A 17,686-nucleotide genomic window follows, 5' to 3' on the forward strand; every position below is an offset into this window, starting at 1 on the left:
TTTGAACACATATAAAATTAAATTTCAATTGATACTAATTAAAATGGTCAAAATTTATGGGTTAAGTTAATCTTAACTATATAGATACTACAGTATTAAATAATTGATTAAATTTATGGATTACAAAATACAAATGTAATAATCAATCATTCATTCAGCTATTTAAAACTTAATTTTAAATTTTATACTTATCTTTTAATATAAATTTTTATTTACTTTTTTTCCTCATATACTTACGTTGAAAAATGTCTATTATTTAAAACTTGCTAAATATATGTGTTCTTTGTTAGTTGCTTTTTATTATGATCAAATAATTGAGGTTTTAAGGTTATTCCAAATAAAAGTAAGAATGAATTAATTTATTTCAAATTAAATTAATAATACTTTCTTATTTTTTGAAATATTTTACTTTAAAAAATGTTTAGTATTCTTATATTGAAACATATTTAATCAGGAGTTTATTATGGAAATAGTTTTATCAGAAAAAAATTTGTTTTTATATCAAACTAAACAAAGAAGTATAAATATATAATTTTATAAAATCTTAAATTTCAAATTATTTTCTTTTATGAAAAAATATTAGTAGAATTAAAATAAAATAGTCTATATTAGTTTGAAATAGCATTTTAAAATATTCAGAAATTTTCAAAAAATTTAAATAGATTATTATTTATTTTGAAGTTAGAATAAAGAATGATATCAATAATTTTTAGGACAGATTTTTGAAATTAAATTAATAGTAGAAGATGCAAAAAAAATTATAAATGAATTGTAATTTAAGATTGAATTAAAAATTAATGGTAAAAATTATTTAATTTAATAATAATTATTAGTAAGTAAATTAAGATTGTTTGTTTTACACACACACACTAAATAAATAAAGTATTTCAAAAAAATTTAATTAATAAGTGCTATCTATTATTAAATTAATTGATAAATAAGTAAATAGAATTATTATATATGAGTAGTTCAAAAAAATTCTAATTTTTTAATGAGTAAGAATAGCAGCCTATGAGATGCTAAATACATAAAAATTCAAATCTTAATTAAATATGTGTTTAAGATGGCTGCATTTTATAATTTTAGCCAAATTGTCCTCTTTGTTAATATGATAAATAGAATACATGCAATTAGCATTATGTTATGCCAATTCAAGCATTTTTTTGCTAATTAGAAAGCTTAGTATAGGAAGAAGTTATTTTAAATCCTACAAACTATGTTTGCTCAGATGAAATAAGTTTACTTGCAAGACAATTTAAAAATTTAGGAAACAAATGTTTAGAAATATCAGAAAATATAGCCATGTCAACTTCTAAACACAAAAAAACATTTGTAAACCTTGCTCCTGAAATAAAAGCTGTAGAAAATATAATTAAAAATGTTAAATAAGATGATTGCACTTAAAATATTAGATTAAATTTGATGCAATTAAGTTAATATATATAAATATAACCAGATGGTAATCTTTCTTTTTAGTTCAGAAATAATGAAAAGCTCGATAGACTTTAACTAAGATATTACTAATATTATTCAAAACTAGAGTAGTTATATTCTTATATAATAAATGATTTAAATACAGCTCATTAAAATTCTATTTTTTACACAGGTGTACAGTTTGGTAGTAGTAAATAATTACTTATTAATATATTTTTTTAATTATTTTAGCTTGAATTTAAAAATCTTTTTACTTAAAATTTTAAGGGCTTCTAAAAATTTAAATAAATATTTCATTATCAAAATAGATCCTTCTAGTGATAAGAAATCTGATTACTCAACGAATAGCAGTTGTATTGATTAGTAAATTGAAAGTAAACAAATATGCTAATTGTATAAAATGAGAAGTTAAATATTTTAAAATAATGTTTAGGGATGAGAGCTGTTTTAGAAAGCCCACAAAAGGTTGGAATGAAGTTAAGTAATGAGAGCTACTTCAAAGTGAAAATAATGGAAAAGGGGGATTAAAAAACTTTCCCTTTATACAAATAAAAAGTAAAAATTAATTACAAAATTTATGATGAGGATTTCAACTTGCTTGATCAAAACAAAGAAGGTAACCCTTTTATATTTACAATTGGTATTGGAGAAGTCATTAAAGGTTGGGAACTGGCTATTCCTGAAATGAGTTTAGGAGAAAAATCTTTGATTATATGCCATAAAAATTTGATAAATAACTCAAAATATAATAATATCCTTTAAAATTAACAATCATCTTAGTCTTTGTATTTTGAAATACAAATTGTTGATATAATATGAGATTAGCTTACTAATTATGTATTTATTTATTTATATTATCAATGTTAAACGTAGATATAAAAAATATTATTTAATTTATTTTACGATAAAGTGATTAAAACTAACTAATACATAAAATATACATTTTAAGCACATAGTTTTAGAAATTTAAATGAACTTCCATTCGAAAGTATCGATTTTAATAATTAAAATTATGAAGAATACTTAAGAATAATTAATTATTCACTAATATCTTCTTAACTCTTGCATAACTCCTTCCATTTCCAAATTAAGTTTCTTTCCATCTGGGCACTGATATTTATTTGGTAATATATAAAACTTTGTTGTTCTCTTTTATCAAAAATCGAAATTACGTCCTAAATTTATTTCAATAAATATTTATCATACAAAACTAGGTTATATATATTTTACTGTCTGTATTTAAAGGTATCAACGAATTTAGTTAATGAATTGCATGACTAAAAAAGAATTTACTCTCTTTATTTATTGAATAAATTAATAACTAACTATTCTAAAATTAAGCTTACTTCCTATTTATACAAAATTATTTTTTAATAGTTTTTATAAAATTAAATCTTACTTTCTACGTAATAGGTCATAAAATAAAAAAATGGTGAAACTTTGAATGTGATGTAATCAAAAATAATCTTACGAACCACTTTATTTATCATTAAAATGAATTATTTAACATTTATTTATTAAATTGAATTTTTACCAACTATTTATTTATTTATTTAAAAAAAGTGTTTAAATAATTTTAATTTAAATCAAAAAACTTACTGTCTATTTATGAGTCATTTTTTGTTAAGAGAATAAATTAAATAGCTTAATTTAAATCAAATTTACCTTCTATATAATAATTATAATTTTTAATAAGCAAATGTTTTTTTATTAATGAAAATCTTACCCACTAATTTGAAATTTAAGACCAAAAAATTAATACATGTCAGAAATGCCAAAATTTAATTGTTTTACATACTAATTTGAAAAAAACATTTTGTAATTTTCAATATTTTTACTGAAATGATTTACTTTGATCTAATTTAAAAAAATAATAATTTTAAACATTTTAATTTAAAAATAATTAATTAATTTACTTTCTAATTGGCAAAGTTAATTCAAAAACATATTTATATTTTATTATGCATTGCTATTTAATTAATTTTACATACTATTTTATTTAAATAAGTTTTTAATATTTTAATTTTCTAAATAATCTCAAATTTACTGGCTGTTTGTTGTTGTTAAGTGTTTCAATATAATGTTTTCATAACACATTGAGTCAATTTAAAATGAATATTTGTTTTAAATATATTTATAAGTAAAAAATAAATTTAATTTTAAATCTAAACGAATTAATTACAATCTATTTTATAAAAAAATTATTTAAAATTAGCTAATGTTAAAAATTTTTGAACTTACATCTACGAAGCTGCAATGTTTATTGTCACACTAATTGAAGATAATTTTATATAGGAAAATATTGATTAGATTTATTTTATCATAAATTTTTATTTTACCATATCATCTACATGCTTGTCCATTTAATGCTTGATATACTATCAGATATAAACATATTACTAAGATTGAATATTTTCATTAAATTGTATTTACATCTCTTTGCTTTTCGAGTTCTTTCTTTCCTATTTTTATTAGAATAAACCAAATATCTTAGGTTTGATTATTGATAAATATTATTTACTTTCTTCTTTCTTTTGCAATCTTTATTGCATTTGATTCTTACTAAAGCTCTTTGAATACTCAAACTACTATTGAGGAGTATAATCTTATTGTTAATCAATAAAAAAAATTATTATATGTGGAGGTTTCATTAATTGTTATTTTCAAACTTTGAAATATCCAATTTTTTTATGTAAACTATAGAAAAAATTATTATAATTATTGCTATTAAATTTATATTAAAAAGACTTGTAAAATATTAAATTACCTCCTTTGTCGCTAACGATATCCTCTGAATCATACTCAAGGAAAAATTGCTACATGCTAATGTCAAGGTAGCTTCTCACTTCATCTAGAGTCTTCAAGGGAGCTTACATATTTTTTATGAAAAGCTAAGTCTTTTATTGACCATCTCTTAAAGCTGTTAAGGAAACGGCATCGTTTACTTTCAACAAACCATCTTCATCAACTCTGGTGTATTATCTAAGTTCATCAACATTCTTTCTGAGAATAACTTCACTTTCGTTGCTCTTAAAGACTTCTCTAAGTAGCTTTCTGATGGCAATACGTTCATAAGGTTCTTTGCGAACAAGAGCACGATATTTTTCTAAGTTGAGATTAATGTGTTCAATCATTTAATTGCATTTTTCTACTGTAGCGGCTAATTCATTAGCAATGTTCTTCAAATCTTTTTCGATTTCATCTTCTCCAGAATTCTACTTTTCGAAATCTAACTATTTCTCTTCCAAATCCTTAATTAGTTCTCCAAAAATAAGTTTTACAGGCTTAATATCATGTTTATTTTTCTTATGATTGATGAATTTGCAAAACGCACAAACGGGAACAAGCTAAGTTGAGCAGCCATCCTCCATGCAAAACTCACTCAATTAATGATCCCCATGATGAGCTTCTTAAGTACAATTTGGCAATTTATATGCTCCGAGACTTTCAATCAAACCCTAATTTTTTAACATTTTGTTTTTTGCTACTACACTTAAAACCTATCCTACTATATTAGTTTAATATTTCAACACTATCTAAATGTGCTTTTTTCAATTAGTTTTTATATTAGTTATTTTTTTATCAAAAATTAATAAAATGCCTTCCCTTCTATTTAACAATAAATCAAATACATTTTATTTTTATCAATTAAATATGTTGGTTTTATAAATTAAATAACTTTAATTTGTCTAAGCAACTTTTCTAAAATTAAATCATATTCATATTTTATATTACAATTTAAAACAGCGTTAAACATGTAAACTATGGTTATAGCACAGCAAAATAAATAAAGACTAGTTAACAAATTTAAAATAAAATGTATTTCCTAATTCTATTTTAAATAATTTTAGTATTCTTATAATTAAATTTAGATAAAATCTTATTCATATTTTAAATTAAAAATTTAAATTAAAAAAATATTAAAATAAAAAATGGCAACCAAGGTGGGACTCGAACCCACAACCTTCAGATTAGAAGTCTGCTGCGCTACCATTGCGCCACTCGGCTTTGACAATAATTACAAGAAAATAAGGATTTTATTTTTAGGTTTTTAACATTCTTAAGAAACGAATAATTTGTTTATATATAAAATTTTTAATTCTAAAATAATTTCATTGAACAATTAAAATTTGTAAGAAATAAATAATTATTAACTAGAATGAATAGAATCCTAAATTTTAATTGTTGCATTATCTTTTATAAATATTATACATAAAGCTTCTATAATTATAACTAAAATCTTAGCTTGCTCACCCAGCCATAAGTTTGATTAAAAATTAAGAATTTATTAAACAAATTTTCTGATCAATAAATAACTAAGATAGAGTGGATTATATTAAATAAATGAACTGCTTATAGTGCAACAGTTATACTCTTAGCCTAGATAAAATAAATGTTTGCTTAGATTAATCTTGTTAGTAGAATATATTATGCTAAGAGTGCTGTACAAAGCATCCATCATTTCATCAAAAACCTATTTTTTTAAAAAAGTTTCTGAATAAATTGTAAAATAAACTGCCTGATGAAAATGTATTATAAAGCATAAATTCTTCTAAAGTTTTATAGGAATTAGAAAATAACTTTCAGAGAAGTAATAAGCTGTTCAGATAATTAAAAGAAAGTGTTATACGCTAAATAGACATTGTAGTTAATCAAACAACGCAACTTTTTGAACACCTACATAAATAATACTAATAAATGCATGCTAAGATAGTTAAATTAAACTCCCAAAGAAATTTAATTGAGGACGTCAAAAAGCAACAAGATATAGGATCTTTAAAAAGGTTAATTGGAGAATTCATCATTTAATAACCAGATTAAACAACTAAAAACTCCGATTATCAGCTAGAGAATAGTAAGACAGTTATGTCAATTAGCTCATCGATGCTCAGAAATTCTTAATTGATTACTCCTAAATCAGCTAAATAAAAAAACAATTTTGATTAAATCAACTAAGCAAACGCTAATATTTATAGGAAATTCGAAAATATTCACAAAGAGGTAATTGCATTTAATGAATTTTCTTAGCAAGTCCTCGAAAAAGAATTGGACAAATCTTCATAACTTTTGTATGAAAGTTTTGAGAACATTAAAAAATTTATAACATTCTGCTCATAATCAGCTCATAAAACGAAGTTAGTAACAAATAAATTCTTAGATACTTTATAGCCATTGTTTCAAAAAGAAGATTAAATTATCTGTCACAAAAACAACATGCCTGTATAAGCAATAGTTGTTAATGCAAAATAAAATCAAATCATTACTGCTTCATACGATTGCAACATAATTGTAAGAGATATTCACAACTTAGCAGAACTCCAAACATTAAAAGCTCATACCCAATGGATTCGTTCATTAGCTTTACAAGAATACTCAATCAATAATCCTTTTCATTACTCTAAAAGCATTCTGATATCATGTGGAGATGATAAATTAGTCTAGTCATGGATTTTAAATTAATCTGCATCCCCTTGTCTATAGCTAAGTTAAAACGAATAGTTAAGTCAAAGTAAAGCAAATTAAACCTAAGATGTACTAAAATAAATCACATTTTAGCTTAATATAAAAGCATGTCTGCTATGCATGATTTCAACCAATTAAGTAGCTATCTGCACAGGACCTACTGATAATTTTAAAACACTAATTTACGATATCACAAATTCTCAATGCTTAAAGTAAATAGTTAGCATAAAGCAAAAAAAAACTTTCATTTTTAAAAATTATAAATAAAATTTTGAGAGTTTTTTTGATTTAATTTAAAATCAATCCCAAAATATTTTATTTTTAAAATAAAAATTGACTATCAAAATTAAATAATAAAAAGTAAAAATTTATATTGAAATTTTAAAATTAATCTCAATTTAAAAGTAAATAAGTAAAAGTAAACTATGTAGTTATTAAAATGACTATTTTATAATCACATAAAATGTAATAATATAAACAGCTATATCGAAATAAAGAAAAAATATATTATTGATTTAAAAAAAATATTAAAATAAAAAACTTAGATTGATTGATTTATTTATTTAAAAAATATTGAATTTTTAATTTATTTTTATTGAATTTAATCAAATTTTGTAAAAAATAGAATTTTAACAGGAAATCGAAAGTACATAAGAAGTGTAATTCATTTAGAAGATAAGAACTATTTATGCACTGGAAGCGATGATGGAGTGATTGGTATATGGAATTTAAACGATGTTAAAAATGAAAAATTTAAATTTAGATTAAATGCTTCTCTATTCCCTATTTAATCATTAATTTATGAAGAAAAAAATAATCTAATTTGTGCAGGCTGTTAAGATGGCAAAATATTGATATATTCAATATAATAAGTTCCTAAACTATTAAAAATTATATAAAGCAGTACTTGTACCTCTGTAAGTACATTATGCAAATTAAATAGCAATTATTTTGTAGCTGCTGTAGGTAAAAATATCCTTGTTTACCTCTTTTAAAATGGAACCCTTATAAATAGTATAAATAATAAAAACAGTAATAACATATCTGTAATAACTTATTGTCCATTAAACTAGAAGCTATTAGTGGGTGATGTTAGAGGTTAACTATCATCTTATGCTGTATTAATTGTTTGAAATATAAATTTGTTATAATTTATCATTAAAACTAATGATCATTAAGTTAAATTAAAAAAAATAATAATACTTTGAAATATAATGCAAAGCTCTTAATTTTAAATTTATATCATTTTAAAGTAATTAATTAATTAATATAAAAATAATTAATAATTCTTAAATAATGAAACATTTTTTTCAACAATTTTGTAAATTAATTCATGATTTTAGGAACCCTTTTAGCCAAAAATAAGCATTTCTTTTTTTTCATTCTTTCTTTTAAAATAAATAACTAGGTTTCTATTTAAATAAATAATTTAAATGCGAATCTTTAGATTTAATTACTAATATTAAGTCTATTGAATCTATTTTTTTAATTTAACTTTACTTTGAATAAACTATTTAGCTATTTAAATATATTATTGTGGATTATTTTATGAAAAGTTTATTAAAAATAATAAGATTTAATAAAATTAACAAATTATTAGGTAAATACTATTAAAAATTAAGATTTTATTTTTTTAAATAAAGACTATCTATTATAATATATCTATTGACTAAGAGTCAAACAATTTAAACTTATATTTTTTATAAAATTAATGAGTTAAAACTTTTAAATAAAATTGCTTTAATGAAGTAGAAATTTAGAGTTATCATTAATGGATTTATTTTAGTTTAATTTATGTATGTATATATGTACAAATAACTAATGTAATTCTTTGTTAATATATTTATTGATAATTTAGTATAGTCAAGCTTTTTTTAAATTTATTGTATTATAATATAATTAAATCTAAATTCATAGATTTATATTTTTATTTATTCATACAGATTTTCTTCAAAATTTCATGTTCTTTAATTGTGGTTTCTGGTTGTTTTTTTATTCTTAATTTTTAATGTAGGCAGGCATTTTAACTTGAGCTTTTAGTTAAACTTTGCTATTTTCAATTTCTTTTACTTTTTCTTATTAGGGCTCTTTCATTTAGTTTAGCGTGTCAATATACAGATCCTAAGATACCTGTGTTGGGCTGTTGACTTACCATTCTAAAAATTTGTAAAAAGCCATGAATTGCATTCTTGCCATGAATCTAGCTCTCAAGTACTTGCTGCATATTGTTAATACCTTATCTGATCTAAATAGATAAATTGTTTCGATTAAATACTAAATTACAAAAATTAAATGGATACTTTGAAAAAGTTATATTTGCATCAACCAAATATGGTTGCAAATTAAATAGGCAATCCTTAAATGTATTTGATATTAAATTGATTCCTCTTTATGTAATGCCTCTCCATCTATAAAATTAAAATAAAAAACATAAATTAAGAAAAATTTATATTTTATTCACCCGCTTATGTTCAGATTAAAATTTAATATGCCATTCAATGACTAAAATAAACTAGTCACTCCCATACATAAATCTTACAATCCTTAGTCAGTACACTTAGTCCAGCTATTTGATAATTCAATAAATTATGTAAAATTTAAGTAATAAGCAAAAATAAGTACCCAAAGAAATTAAAATCAATCTATTGTAATTTTTTGCACTCATCAGATAAAGTTTGCATTAATTATGATATCAACTCACAAGATTTGTCATTACATTTTCCCCAACTAAGTATTTATTGGAAATAGATTTAATTATTCAACTTCAAAGAATGAATTTAAATTTAAAATTACTTCCATAAACTGAATTTAAATGTCTCTAAATTTTATGCTTTTTCTGACAATTCTATTAAACTATTTATTAATTTTTCAGAAGCAATCGAAGTGCATTAATTCCAGCTATAATATAATAATTTAAATTAATTAACTTCAATAGGATAACATTTATAAGAAGCTTAATTACCCTTCTAGAGATAGATTTAAATGAATTAAACTTTTAAAATTTGTTTTCATCTATAATGATTCAGAAAGCTAGCAAGCTCCAATATCTGTAACATCCTTCCAGCTTTTAAATTAAATATAAAACAATCAGTAAAACTAATAAAAATAAAAATTCGAATTCAAATAAACAGAAGAGTAATAAGAAAACTTAAATGTATTTAATTTATTTACTGGAATAAAATAAAATTGGAATGGGTAGATAGATAGATGATAAATTTGTTTGATATGTTATTTTATTAAATGAGTTTTTGTTAATTATGAATGGTATAATTTTACTTGTTTAGATTAATACTAAAATGTGTAAGATGAGGGCTTTACTAAAACACAGAATAAAGGCAATCTGCAATGTTTTTAATAGAAGCTTCAGTGCATTTTTTCCAACTATTTTTTAATTAAATTAAGTCAAAGTCTGATTTATTTTTTTATTATTTGGCAGATTAACTAAGTAAGTTATTACCTCTTGAAATCTAATTCTAAATGTTCTAATTTTCCTGATGTAGAAACCTCTTAAATACTTGTAAACAGCTTTTATATTGTTTCATCATCTACATCGATTTATTAGTTATGACTTAATAAATAAAAATAATTAAAACGCCTGTCATTTATTTTTAGATTAAAAAATGGGTACTGAATATCGAGCTCTGGAAGAATTACTTACAGCTACTTGACCTTTAAACATTTTGAATGAATAAACTTAGATATAATTATACAGTCCTTTTTAAGTTATTCTCCGCTATTTATTATTTCAAAAATTAATTATTAGTTTTTTTTTCAAATCAATAAACATTTATTTATTTTTACTATGGTTTTTCAAAAGAAACAATCTTATTATCAAAGTATCCTCCCCTTTTAGAGCATTCTTAAAGAGTTTCTCTATCAAATACCTTGAAAACATATTTATCGAATTCAGGGTTTACTTTATCCAGTTAATTTTTTCCATCTATAATTATCTATTTTATATATTTAGGTTTTTTCTGTCTAAATAAAGCTTGCTAATCTTTTTTACTCCCATTTTCTTACAACGCAAGCTTGGCCAGGGGTTTATTGCTCTTAAGTTTCATAGTCTTCAAATGAATAAATATTGTTTAGTTTAAATAGAAGATTTCTTTTTTATGTTAAATATTTGTAGAAGAATGTAGTATTTGTCTTTTGTTTGTTTGTTTGTTTAGTAGTTATTTGAATCTATTCCTTATTCAATTATTAATTGCTTTAGTCTTTATATGAGGTAATTAAGAAACTAAATATTATTAAATATTGTGAATAATAAACTCACTCTTATTCAATTATATGTTTAAAATCACATATTTATTAAGCATCAAATTTATTAAAAAAGTCTTAATAGTTTTTTTACCATCTCCAGTAATAATTAATTACACCTATTTTTTTATAGTATTTAACCAAATTAAAGTTTTATTCTAATAAAAAATTCGTGGTTGTAATCTTAAAAAATTAAAAGTATGCTTCACCTTTAATTTTAAGTAGGATAAATATTTATATTTTCTCAACTGTTAATTATTTTATTTGATAATTGTAAATTAATTAACTTTTAATTTTTATTTATAGCATAAGTTGATATTTATGTTTTTAAGTGAAATTATAATTTATTTAACTCATAGTTCGTTCATTATAAATTATTCAATACTATTTTTATTTACTACTTTGAATTCAAGAAATAAAAAGATATTACTTTAAACTTTAAACTTTATTTATTATAATTAAAAGTGTAATATTTTAATAAAGATACAATGATAAATATCAAGATTTTTGTATAAAAGAATTCAAAATTAACTCAATCATTTATTTAATTAAAAAGTATATTATTTTATTGTCAGCTAACAGTCAATATTTTTATCAAAAATAGAAAATAAATAAGTTAAATATTTATTTTTTATTAGAAGAATGAATAAATTTGGGTTTTCAATAAATTTTTTATTAATAATAATTTAGTCAAATTTATTGGTGCCATAATCATAAATCCTAATTTACAAAAAACTAAATAAAATAAAAATATTGGTATTATATTCCTCAGCTATTTTATAAAATAAATTCATAATTATATCGAAAATGAATCAAATAAATATCAATTCTTTTGTTTTTTTATTGAATAGAAAGAGTAAATTTAATTATTGTATTTTAGTATATATTTAAATTTATTTATTTTATATTATTTTTTTATGATTATTATCCAAAATTACTTTCAGACTCAATATAAGTTTATATAACAGCTAGGTGGATTTTATTTTTTTACTGAATAGAAAGAGTGAATTTAACTGCTATATTTTTGAAATTGCTTAAATCTATTGATTTGTTATTATTTATTTATTATGATAAAGATTTAAAATTACTTTAAGATTCAAAAATTGCTTATAGACCAGATAGATAGATTTTATTTTTATTCTATTATTTAGTTAAAAAAATTTATATTAATAAATATGTTATTTATTTATTTTTTAATTTTTCTTTGACACTATAATTATATATGCATAATAAATAAAAAATAAGAATTCAGTAATACTAATTGATTAAAAAAAGATTTAATTTGAATAAATACAATTGCTTTTTACTTGATTATTATTATTAATTGAAATGATTTATTTATTTATTATAGACTAATATATTACTATACTAATATTTTATTTGAATTTTTCTTAATTAATTTTAAATAGTTATTATTTATTTATAATTTATTCAAATTTTAACTTGGAAACAATAGATTTAAAACAACTAATTCAACTTTCTAATTAAATTAACTTTTTAAATGTCTAGTAGTGAATTAAGTAGCATTTCATCTTAATCGGAAATGCAATCTTCGTCTTCTTCAGAAACATCTTCTCAGTAAGGATCAAAAAAAGAATATATTGATAAAAGAAAAAGGAAAATGAATAATAAATTTAGCAGTGCTAATAACAAAAGGATACATTAATTGCGTAAAAGTTAATCTCATAACTCTGATCTTTTGAATATTATTCCTAGTTCTACTACCTCAATCATAAATTCTCAAAGAAAAAAAAGCATTAAGTTTAATCTAAGCAGCAATCAAGAAGTCAATTTAGGAGATGAAAATGCATTTTAGTAGAGGATAAATAGGGGCCGAAGAAAATCGAGATTTAGCAAAACAGATTTTTTGTGTGAAGATGTAAGTCCTTTTAAATCTCTACAAATGAGGAAACAAAATAGTTAGTAGTTGATTCTGAAAAGAAAAATATCTGATGGAGACTATCCATAATCTATATTAAAAAAATCTTCGTTTGAGAGATCAAAGTCAATGATTGAAAGCCCTGCAAATATAATTATAGATAGCAATCCTTCTCCGAAAATGCTTTAAAATAGAAGGCATAATTAAATACCATCTTTGGAATTTATAATGAATGAAAGTAACCCTCAGATATTCTATAATTTTAATTCACCTACAAATTAAATTTTGAACAGAAATAACTCTCAAATTTCAACAGCTATATTTCCTCCATAAGATTCCATCTAAAATTTAAATGAAAAATAAAATGATTATGTTAAATAACCAAATATTCTTAAAAATAACAATGATCTTGAAAATAATTTTTTTGGAGATAATTATAGGCAGAGGCCATAAAGACTCTCTTTAGAAAACATTAACTAATAAATAAAATTGCAACTTCCTAATAATTTAAACATAAGTGACATCAGTTAGCAAAATAATAGTAATCCAAGTCTTAATAATTTTAGCAATAGCAATAATGCTCATACTCCTTAAAGCAGGAATGCTTATCAATTAAATAGCTTGCAATTAAATAACTCTGTTTAGACACCTTCAAGTTAAAGAAATAGCAAAAATCAGAATTAAATAGAAAACATAAATGGCAATATCGGTTTTAGCGATTTGGCTTTGTAATATACAAGTAACAGTACTTAAGCATATTCAAATCCAAATTTGCCTAACATCATTACAACCTAAGGAAACCATCATCATAGAAGTCCATCCCAATAATAAATTATCAATAAAAAGAAAGACTATTAAGAAGTTCTAAAAGAGCTTGTTGATACTTAAGAGAGACTTAGGGCCGAAGAAGAAAAAAACGAGTACTTATCCCTTGAGCTAAAGAAAAATCAAGAAAAAAATAACGCTTTATTGAGACAATAAGAAATTTTGTTAAAAAAGAGCTCATTTAAACAATCTGTTCTTAGAGAAATGAACTAAAAATTGAATAACATGCAGAATTGCAATAAATTAGTTGCTATTCATGTTCCATTCAATCAAAAAATTATGTCAAAAATAAATAAAATGTACACATTAATTTTTTATGAAACAATATTTTTATCATAAAATGCTTTAAAAAGATAGCCATTCTTTTGTTAAAATAGCTTATAATATGTCAAAAATTCTATCTATATATATAATCTATTGGTGATCAATAATCTATTATCATTTATTGTTGCTCCAACTATATTTAAGCAAAAAACTAATGCTAAAAATATAGAGTCTTATTTTTATTCAGCTTATGACTCTTCGTTAATATCTCAGATAGCTTTTTAGTAATTTATTTATATACTTTCACTAAATTTTCTATAAAAAAGTTTTCAAAAACAAATTTAAAAAAATAAATAAATACTCTATTTTTTTTTACTTATTTGATTTTCACAAAATAAATTTAAAAGCTTTAAGACAGAATTTTAAAAAAACATTTTAAGACAAAATTGTTTAACTTTATTAAAATAAATAGGATTTTTATTACTATTCTAGTGTTAACAATTGCTCATTTAGTAAATTTATCTAATATGAAAAGATAATATATCAGAGTTAAGTCAAAGGGAAAAGACAAAATAAATTTATTTAAGCTGGTTTTTAATTCATTTGATTTTAAAGAGAGTAAAAGTGAATAGCAGGTTGATTATTTTTAAGAAAAGTACTCATCAAATCTGAAACAGTATATAATAAAAAAGATTAAAATTAATTCCGCTGACAAAAGTCCTAAAATTTTGATTTTTTTAAAGTACTTTCTTATATTTATATACTCTGGAATAACGTTCTCTGCTTTGTTTGTTTTAAAGATTATATTGTCGCTTGAGTATTCTGAATAAATATTTTATTAAGGAATAGTTCTGTCTTTTATGACTATTGGAATGTGTGAGCTTGTTAGCATTTTATATAGTAAGATAAACGATTTATAATGTTTAAATTTGGACAAAAATAATTTAAAAGAAATTTGTAAAATTTAATCAGTTTCTGTTTTAATTTTATCTTGCTATTTCGTAGTTTCTACCTTAAATATAATCTTTCAGAAGCAAGATTTTTCTTTCCTTGCTAGTATAAAAACATCTTTTAATTTCATATAAAGTGATCCTAATTCAAAATAGCATCAAAATGGTTTTTAAATAGAATGCCCAGAAAAAATAGTAAGTTACATTATGATATAATATTTTGTTCTTTTAAATGCAAAAATATTAGTTAAAAATGTACTTAGGTTCTCTAAAAATAAGTTATTTCACATATTTTATTAGAAGTAGTCGTATAAAAAAAGCTAAAATTTTGAATTTTATGAGAACCAACATTATGATTGTTTACTATTTCTATTAATTCTTATTAATCAATCGTTCTTTTTGTGGTCCAGTCTTTTCGGTTTGCTCTTATTTATAGTCAAATTCTTGATTAATTATGCGATTCTAAGAAATTCTAAAGTACTTAACTTCAGCCAATATCAATCGTTTTAAATCTAGAATAGATTTAATTAGGACTTTACATATGTTCTCATTATTTTTATTTTGTATTCATTTTTACTCAATTCGTTAAGTTATCAAAAATTCTTTGATTAAAACGGTTAAGTATGCGGCCCATTTTAAGGTAACTAAAACATATCTAGTTATATTTATGAAAATCTATTTACATAGCCTCTCACTTAATAGATTTATTAAATAATTACTTGGCCTCCACTGTTATGGATTTTATTGCTTAGTTATTTAATGCGCTAATGGATTAGTAATTTATCGGGATCAGAATGGAAAAGTGAAAAAAAAAATTAAGGTAAGATGATGAAAGAAGTAAATAAACATTACTAGTAAAAGTTATAAAATTTAGAAGTCAAAATAAAAAATACCAAAACAATCTTGGTCAGCTCTTAAAATTTTTAAATTAATAAGAATTAATGAAAAGTGAATATTAATTTTAAAATTATTAATTAAATGATAATTAAGATCAACCTTTGGAGTAGTTAAATAATAAATCCTATTTATTAAATAAAAAGTTTAGAAGTGAACATAAAAAGAAAGAGAAAAATGATCCAATCATAAAATATGAATGAAATGAATCTTATTTTATATTAAATTGTTTAATTTATATTTTTTAATCTTGTAAATGTTTAAATGAAAAATTATTTTATGCTATCTTTGAGTTTATTTTTAACCGACTGATTAAAAACTAATTTAAAAAAATTTATTGCCCTTGAAAGAAATTCAGTAAAAAAATTTAAAATTTATTTTAAGGCAAATTATTATTTATTAATGAGTGAATATGTTTGTAGTTAGTTATCTATCTATCTATCTATCTATCTATCTATCTATTTACTTTAAATATAATGTTTTATTAAAACGATTTTTCATTTAATTATGAAAATAAATTTATACTTACTATTATTAATTTATATTTTATTTTATTATCAAAATGATAAATTCTAAATATTTATTCCTGATTGAATCAATATATTTTTAAGATATTCTCATTATTTTTTTTAAATTTCTCAAAAAATTTAAATTCTTATGTACTAAAAAAACTTTTGCATTTCTATTGATCGATCAGTGACTGGATTAATATAATGTAATATAAATTTGGTTTAATTAATAAATTTTTGTTTGCAATTAAAGTCCTTGTAAATAAAATCGAAATCAACTAATATCGATAATAATATTACAACATAAAAAATTTGATTAAGACTAATACATTTTTTATTTTTAAGTAATTTATATAGAAAAGGGGCGATGTTTAATTAAATCTTAACAAAAACTATGTAAATATTTTTAAATTTATGGTAAATATTTTAGAATATTATTTAGTATTTCTTGATTTTGTTTATTTTAATAATTTATGTCAAATTTATTATTCCATTAGTATATAATCAATATAATAAATAAATGATCAATAAAATTCAACTTCAAGAACTATTGATTATTATAATAAATCCAATATAAAAAAATCCATGTAAATTAATAAATCTAAGAACCTAATTCATTTAATCAAATTATCCATTAAGAAATATTAATGCTTGAAACTTGAATTTGAATTAAAATATGGTAATTAAATATGAAATTACAGCTAAAAATAAGTATTGAAATATCTAATATATAAAAATTCCAGCGCGCTGGTTTTAGATTAATAATCAAAGAATGAATAATAATAATAATAATAATCAGCTTTATGTTATCTTAATTTACATTTTTGTTTCTTATTGAAAAAGATTGATTAGAGAATTTCACTGAATTCATATTCTTAATAAATTAACACCTATCAACAAGTAATGGAATAAAATTGTAAGGTTGAGATTTAAGTTGTGATTTTTAAAAGTAATTTATCATTTATATATTACAAGAATAAAATTAAGAGATATAAAACTTTATAGCTCTTGGATATCCATTAAGTTGTGTAAAATCCTATTTCTTTTGGGTAGCCGCTGCATAAAAATTGATAAATGTTCCAAAGGAAAAATGTATGAAAAGGCTTTAAAAAAAACTTGTGTGCTAAGGTATCAATCTTCTTTTTTTATAGTAAATTCAGATAAGGTGGATAAATGAAATGAATGGTGTACTTCCTCAAAAATATTAAATT

General features: G+C 21.5%; 5 protein-coding genes across 5 annotated transcripts; 3 read left to right on the forward strand and 2 right to left on the reverse strand. All coding sequences in view use genetic code 6, as the record gives it.

Moving 5' to 3' along the window:
* Positions 1 to 960: 960 nt before the first annotated feature.
* TTHERM_00681780 (peptidyl-prolyl cis-trans isomerase) lies at positions 961 to 2,253 on the forward strand (the record flags this gene model as incomplete). The annotated part of the gene is made up of 3 exons (XM_001027314.3): positions 961 to 1,624; positions 1,743 to 1,808; positions 1,868 to 2,253. 3 exons carry the CDS (start codon positions 961 to 963, stop codon positions 2,251 to 2,253), a joined length of 1,116 nt encoding a protein of 371 aa, XP_001027314.1.
* A 1,596-nt stretch (positions 2,254 to 3,849) lies between these two features.
* On the reverse strand, positions 3,850 to 4,907 carry TTHERM_00681790 (hypothetical protein; the record flags this gene model as incomplete). The annotated part of the gene is made up of 3 exons (XM_001027315.3): positions 3,850 to 3,896; positions 3,956 to 4,039; positions 4,202 to 4,907. 3 exons carry the CDS (start codon positions 4,905 to 4,907, stop codon positions 3,850 to 3,852), a joined length of 837 nt encoding a protein of 278 aa, XP_001027315.2.
* An 871-nt stretch (positions 4,908 to 5,778) lies between these two features.
* TTHERM_00681800 (WD domain, G-beta repeat protein) lies at positions 5,779 to 8,030 on the forward strand (the record flags this gene model as incomplete). Its single annotated transcript, XM_001027316.3, has 2 exons — positions 5,779 to 7,109; positions 7,523 to 8,030. 2 exons carry the CDS (start codon positions 5,779 to 5,781, stop codon positions 8,028 to 8,030), a joined length of 1,839 nt encoding a protein of 612 aa, XP_001027316.2.
* Positions 8,031 to 8,847: 817 nt separating this feature from the next.
* On the reverse strand, positions 8,848 to 10,958 carry TTHERM_00681820 (hypothetical protein; the record flags this gene model as incomplete). Its single annotated transcript, XM_001027317.2, has 10 exons — positions 8,848 to 9,142; positions 9,198 to 9,305; positions 9,359 to 9,463; positions 9,520 to 9,624; positions 9,691 to 9,795; positions 9,860 to 9,961; positions 10,174 to 10,278; positions 10,355 to 10,465; positions 10,526 to 10,630; positions 10,699 to 10,958. 10 exons carry the CDS (start codon positions 10,956 to 10,958, stop codon positions 8,848 to 8,850), a joined length of 1,401 nt encoding a protein of 466 aa, XP_001027317.2.
* A 1,697-nt stretch (positions 10,959 to 12,655) lies between these two features.
* TTHERM_00681830 (transmembrane protein, putative) lies at positions 12,656 to 16,017 on the forward strand (the record flags this gene model as incomplete). Its single annotated transcript, XM_001027318.2, has 2 exons — positions 12,656 to 14,406; positions 14,595 to 16,017. 2 exons carry the CDS (start codon positions 12,656 to 12,658, stop codon positions 16,015 to 16,017), a joined length of 3,174 nt encoding a protein of 1,057 aa, XP_001027318.2.
* Positions 16,018 to 17,686: the final 1,669 nt, after the last annotated feature.

The sequence above is a fragment of the Tetrahymena thermophila genome, assembly GCF_000189635.1.
Source record: "Tetrahymena thermophila SB210 genomic scaffold scf_8253891, whole genome shotgun sequence".
Lineage (NCBI taxonomy): Eukaryota > Ciliophora > Oligohymenophorea > Hymenostomatida > Tetrahymenidae > Tetrahymena > Tetrahymena thermophila.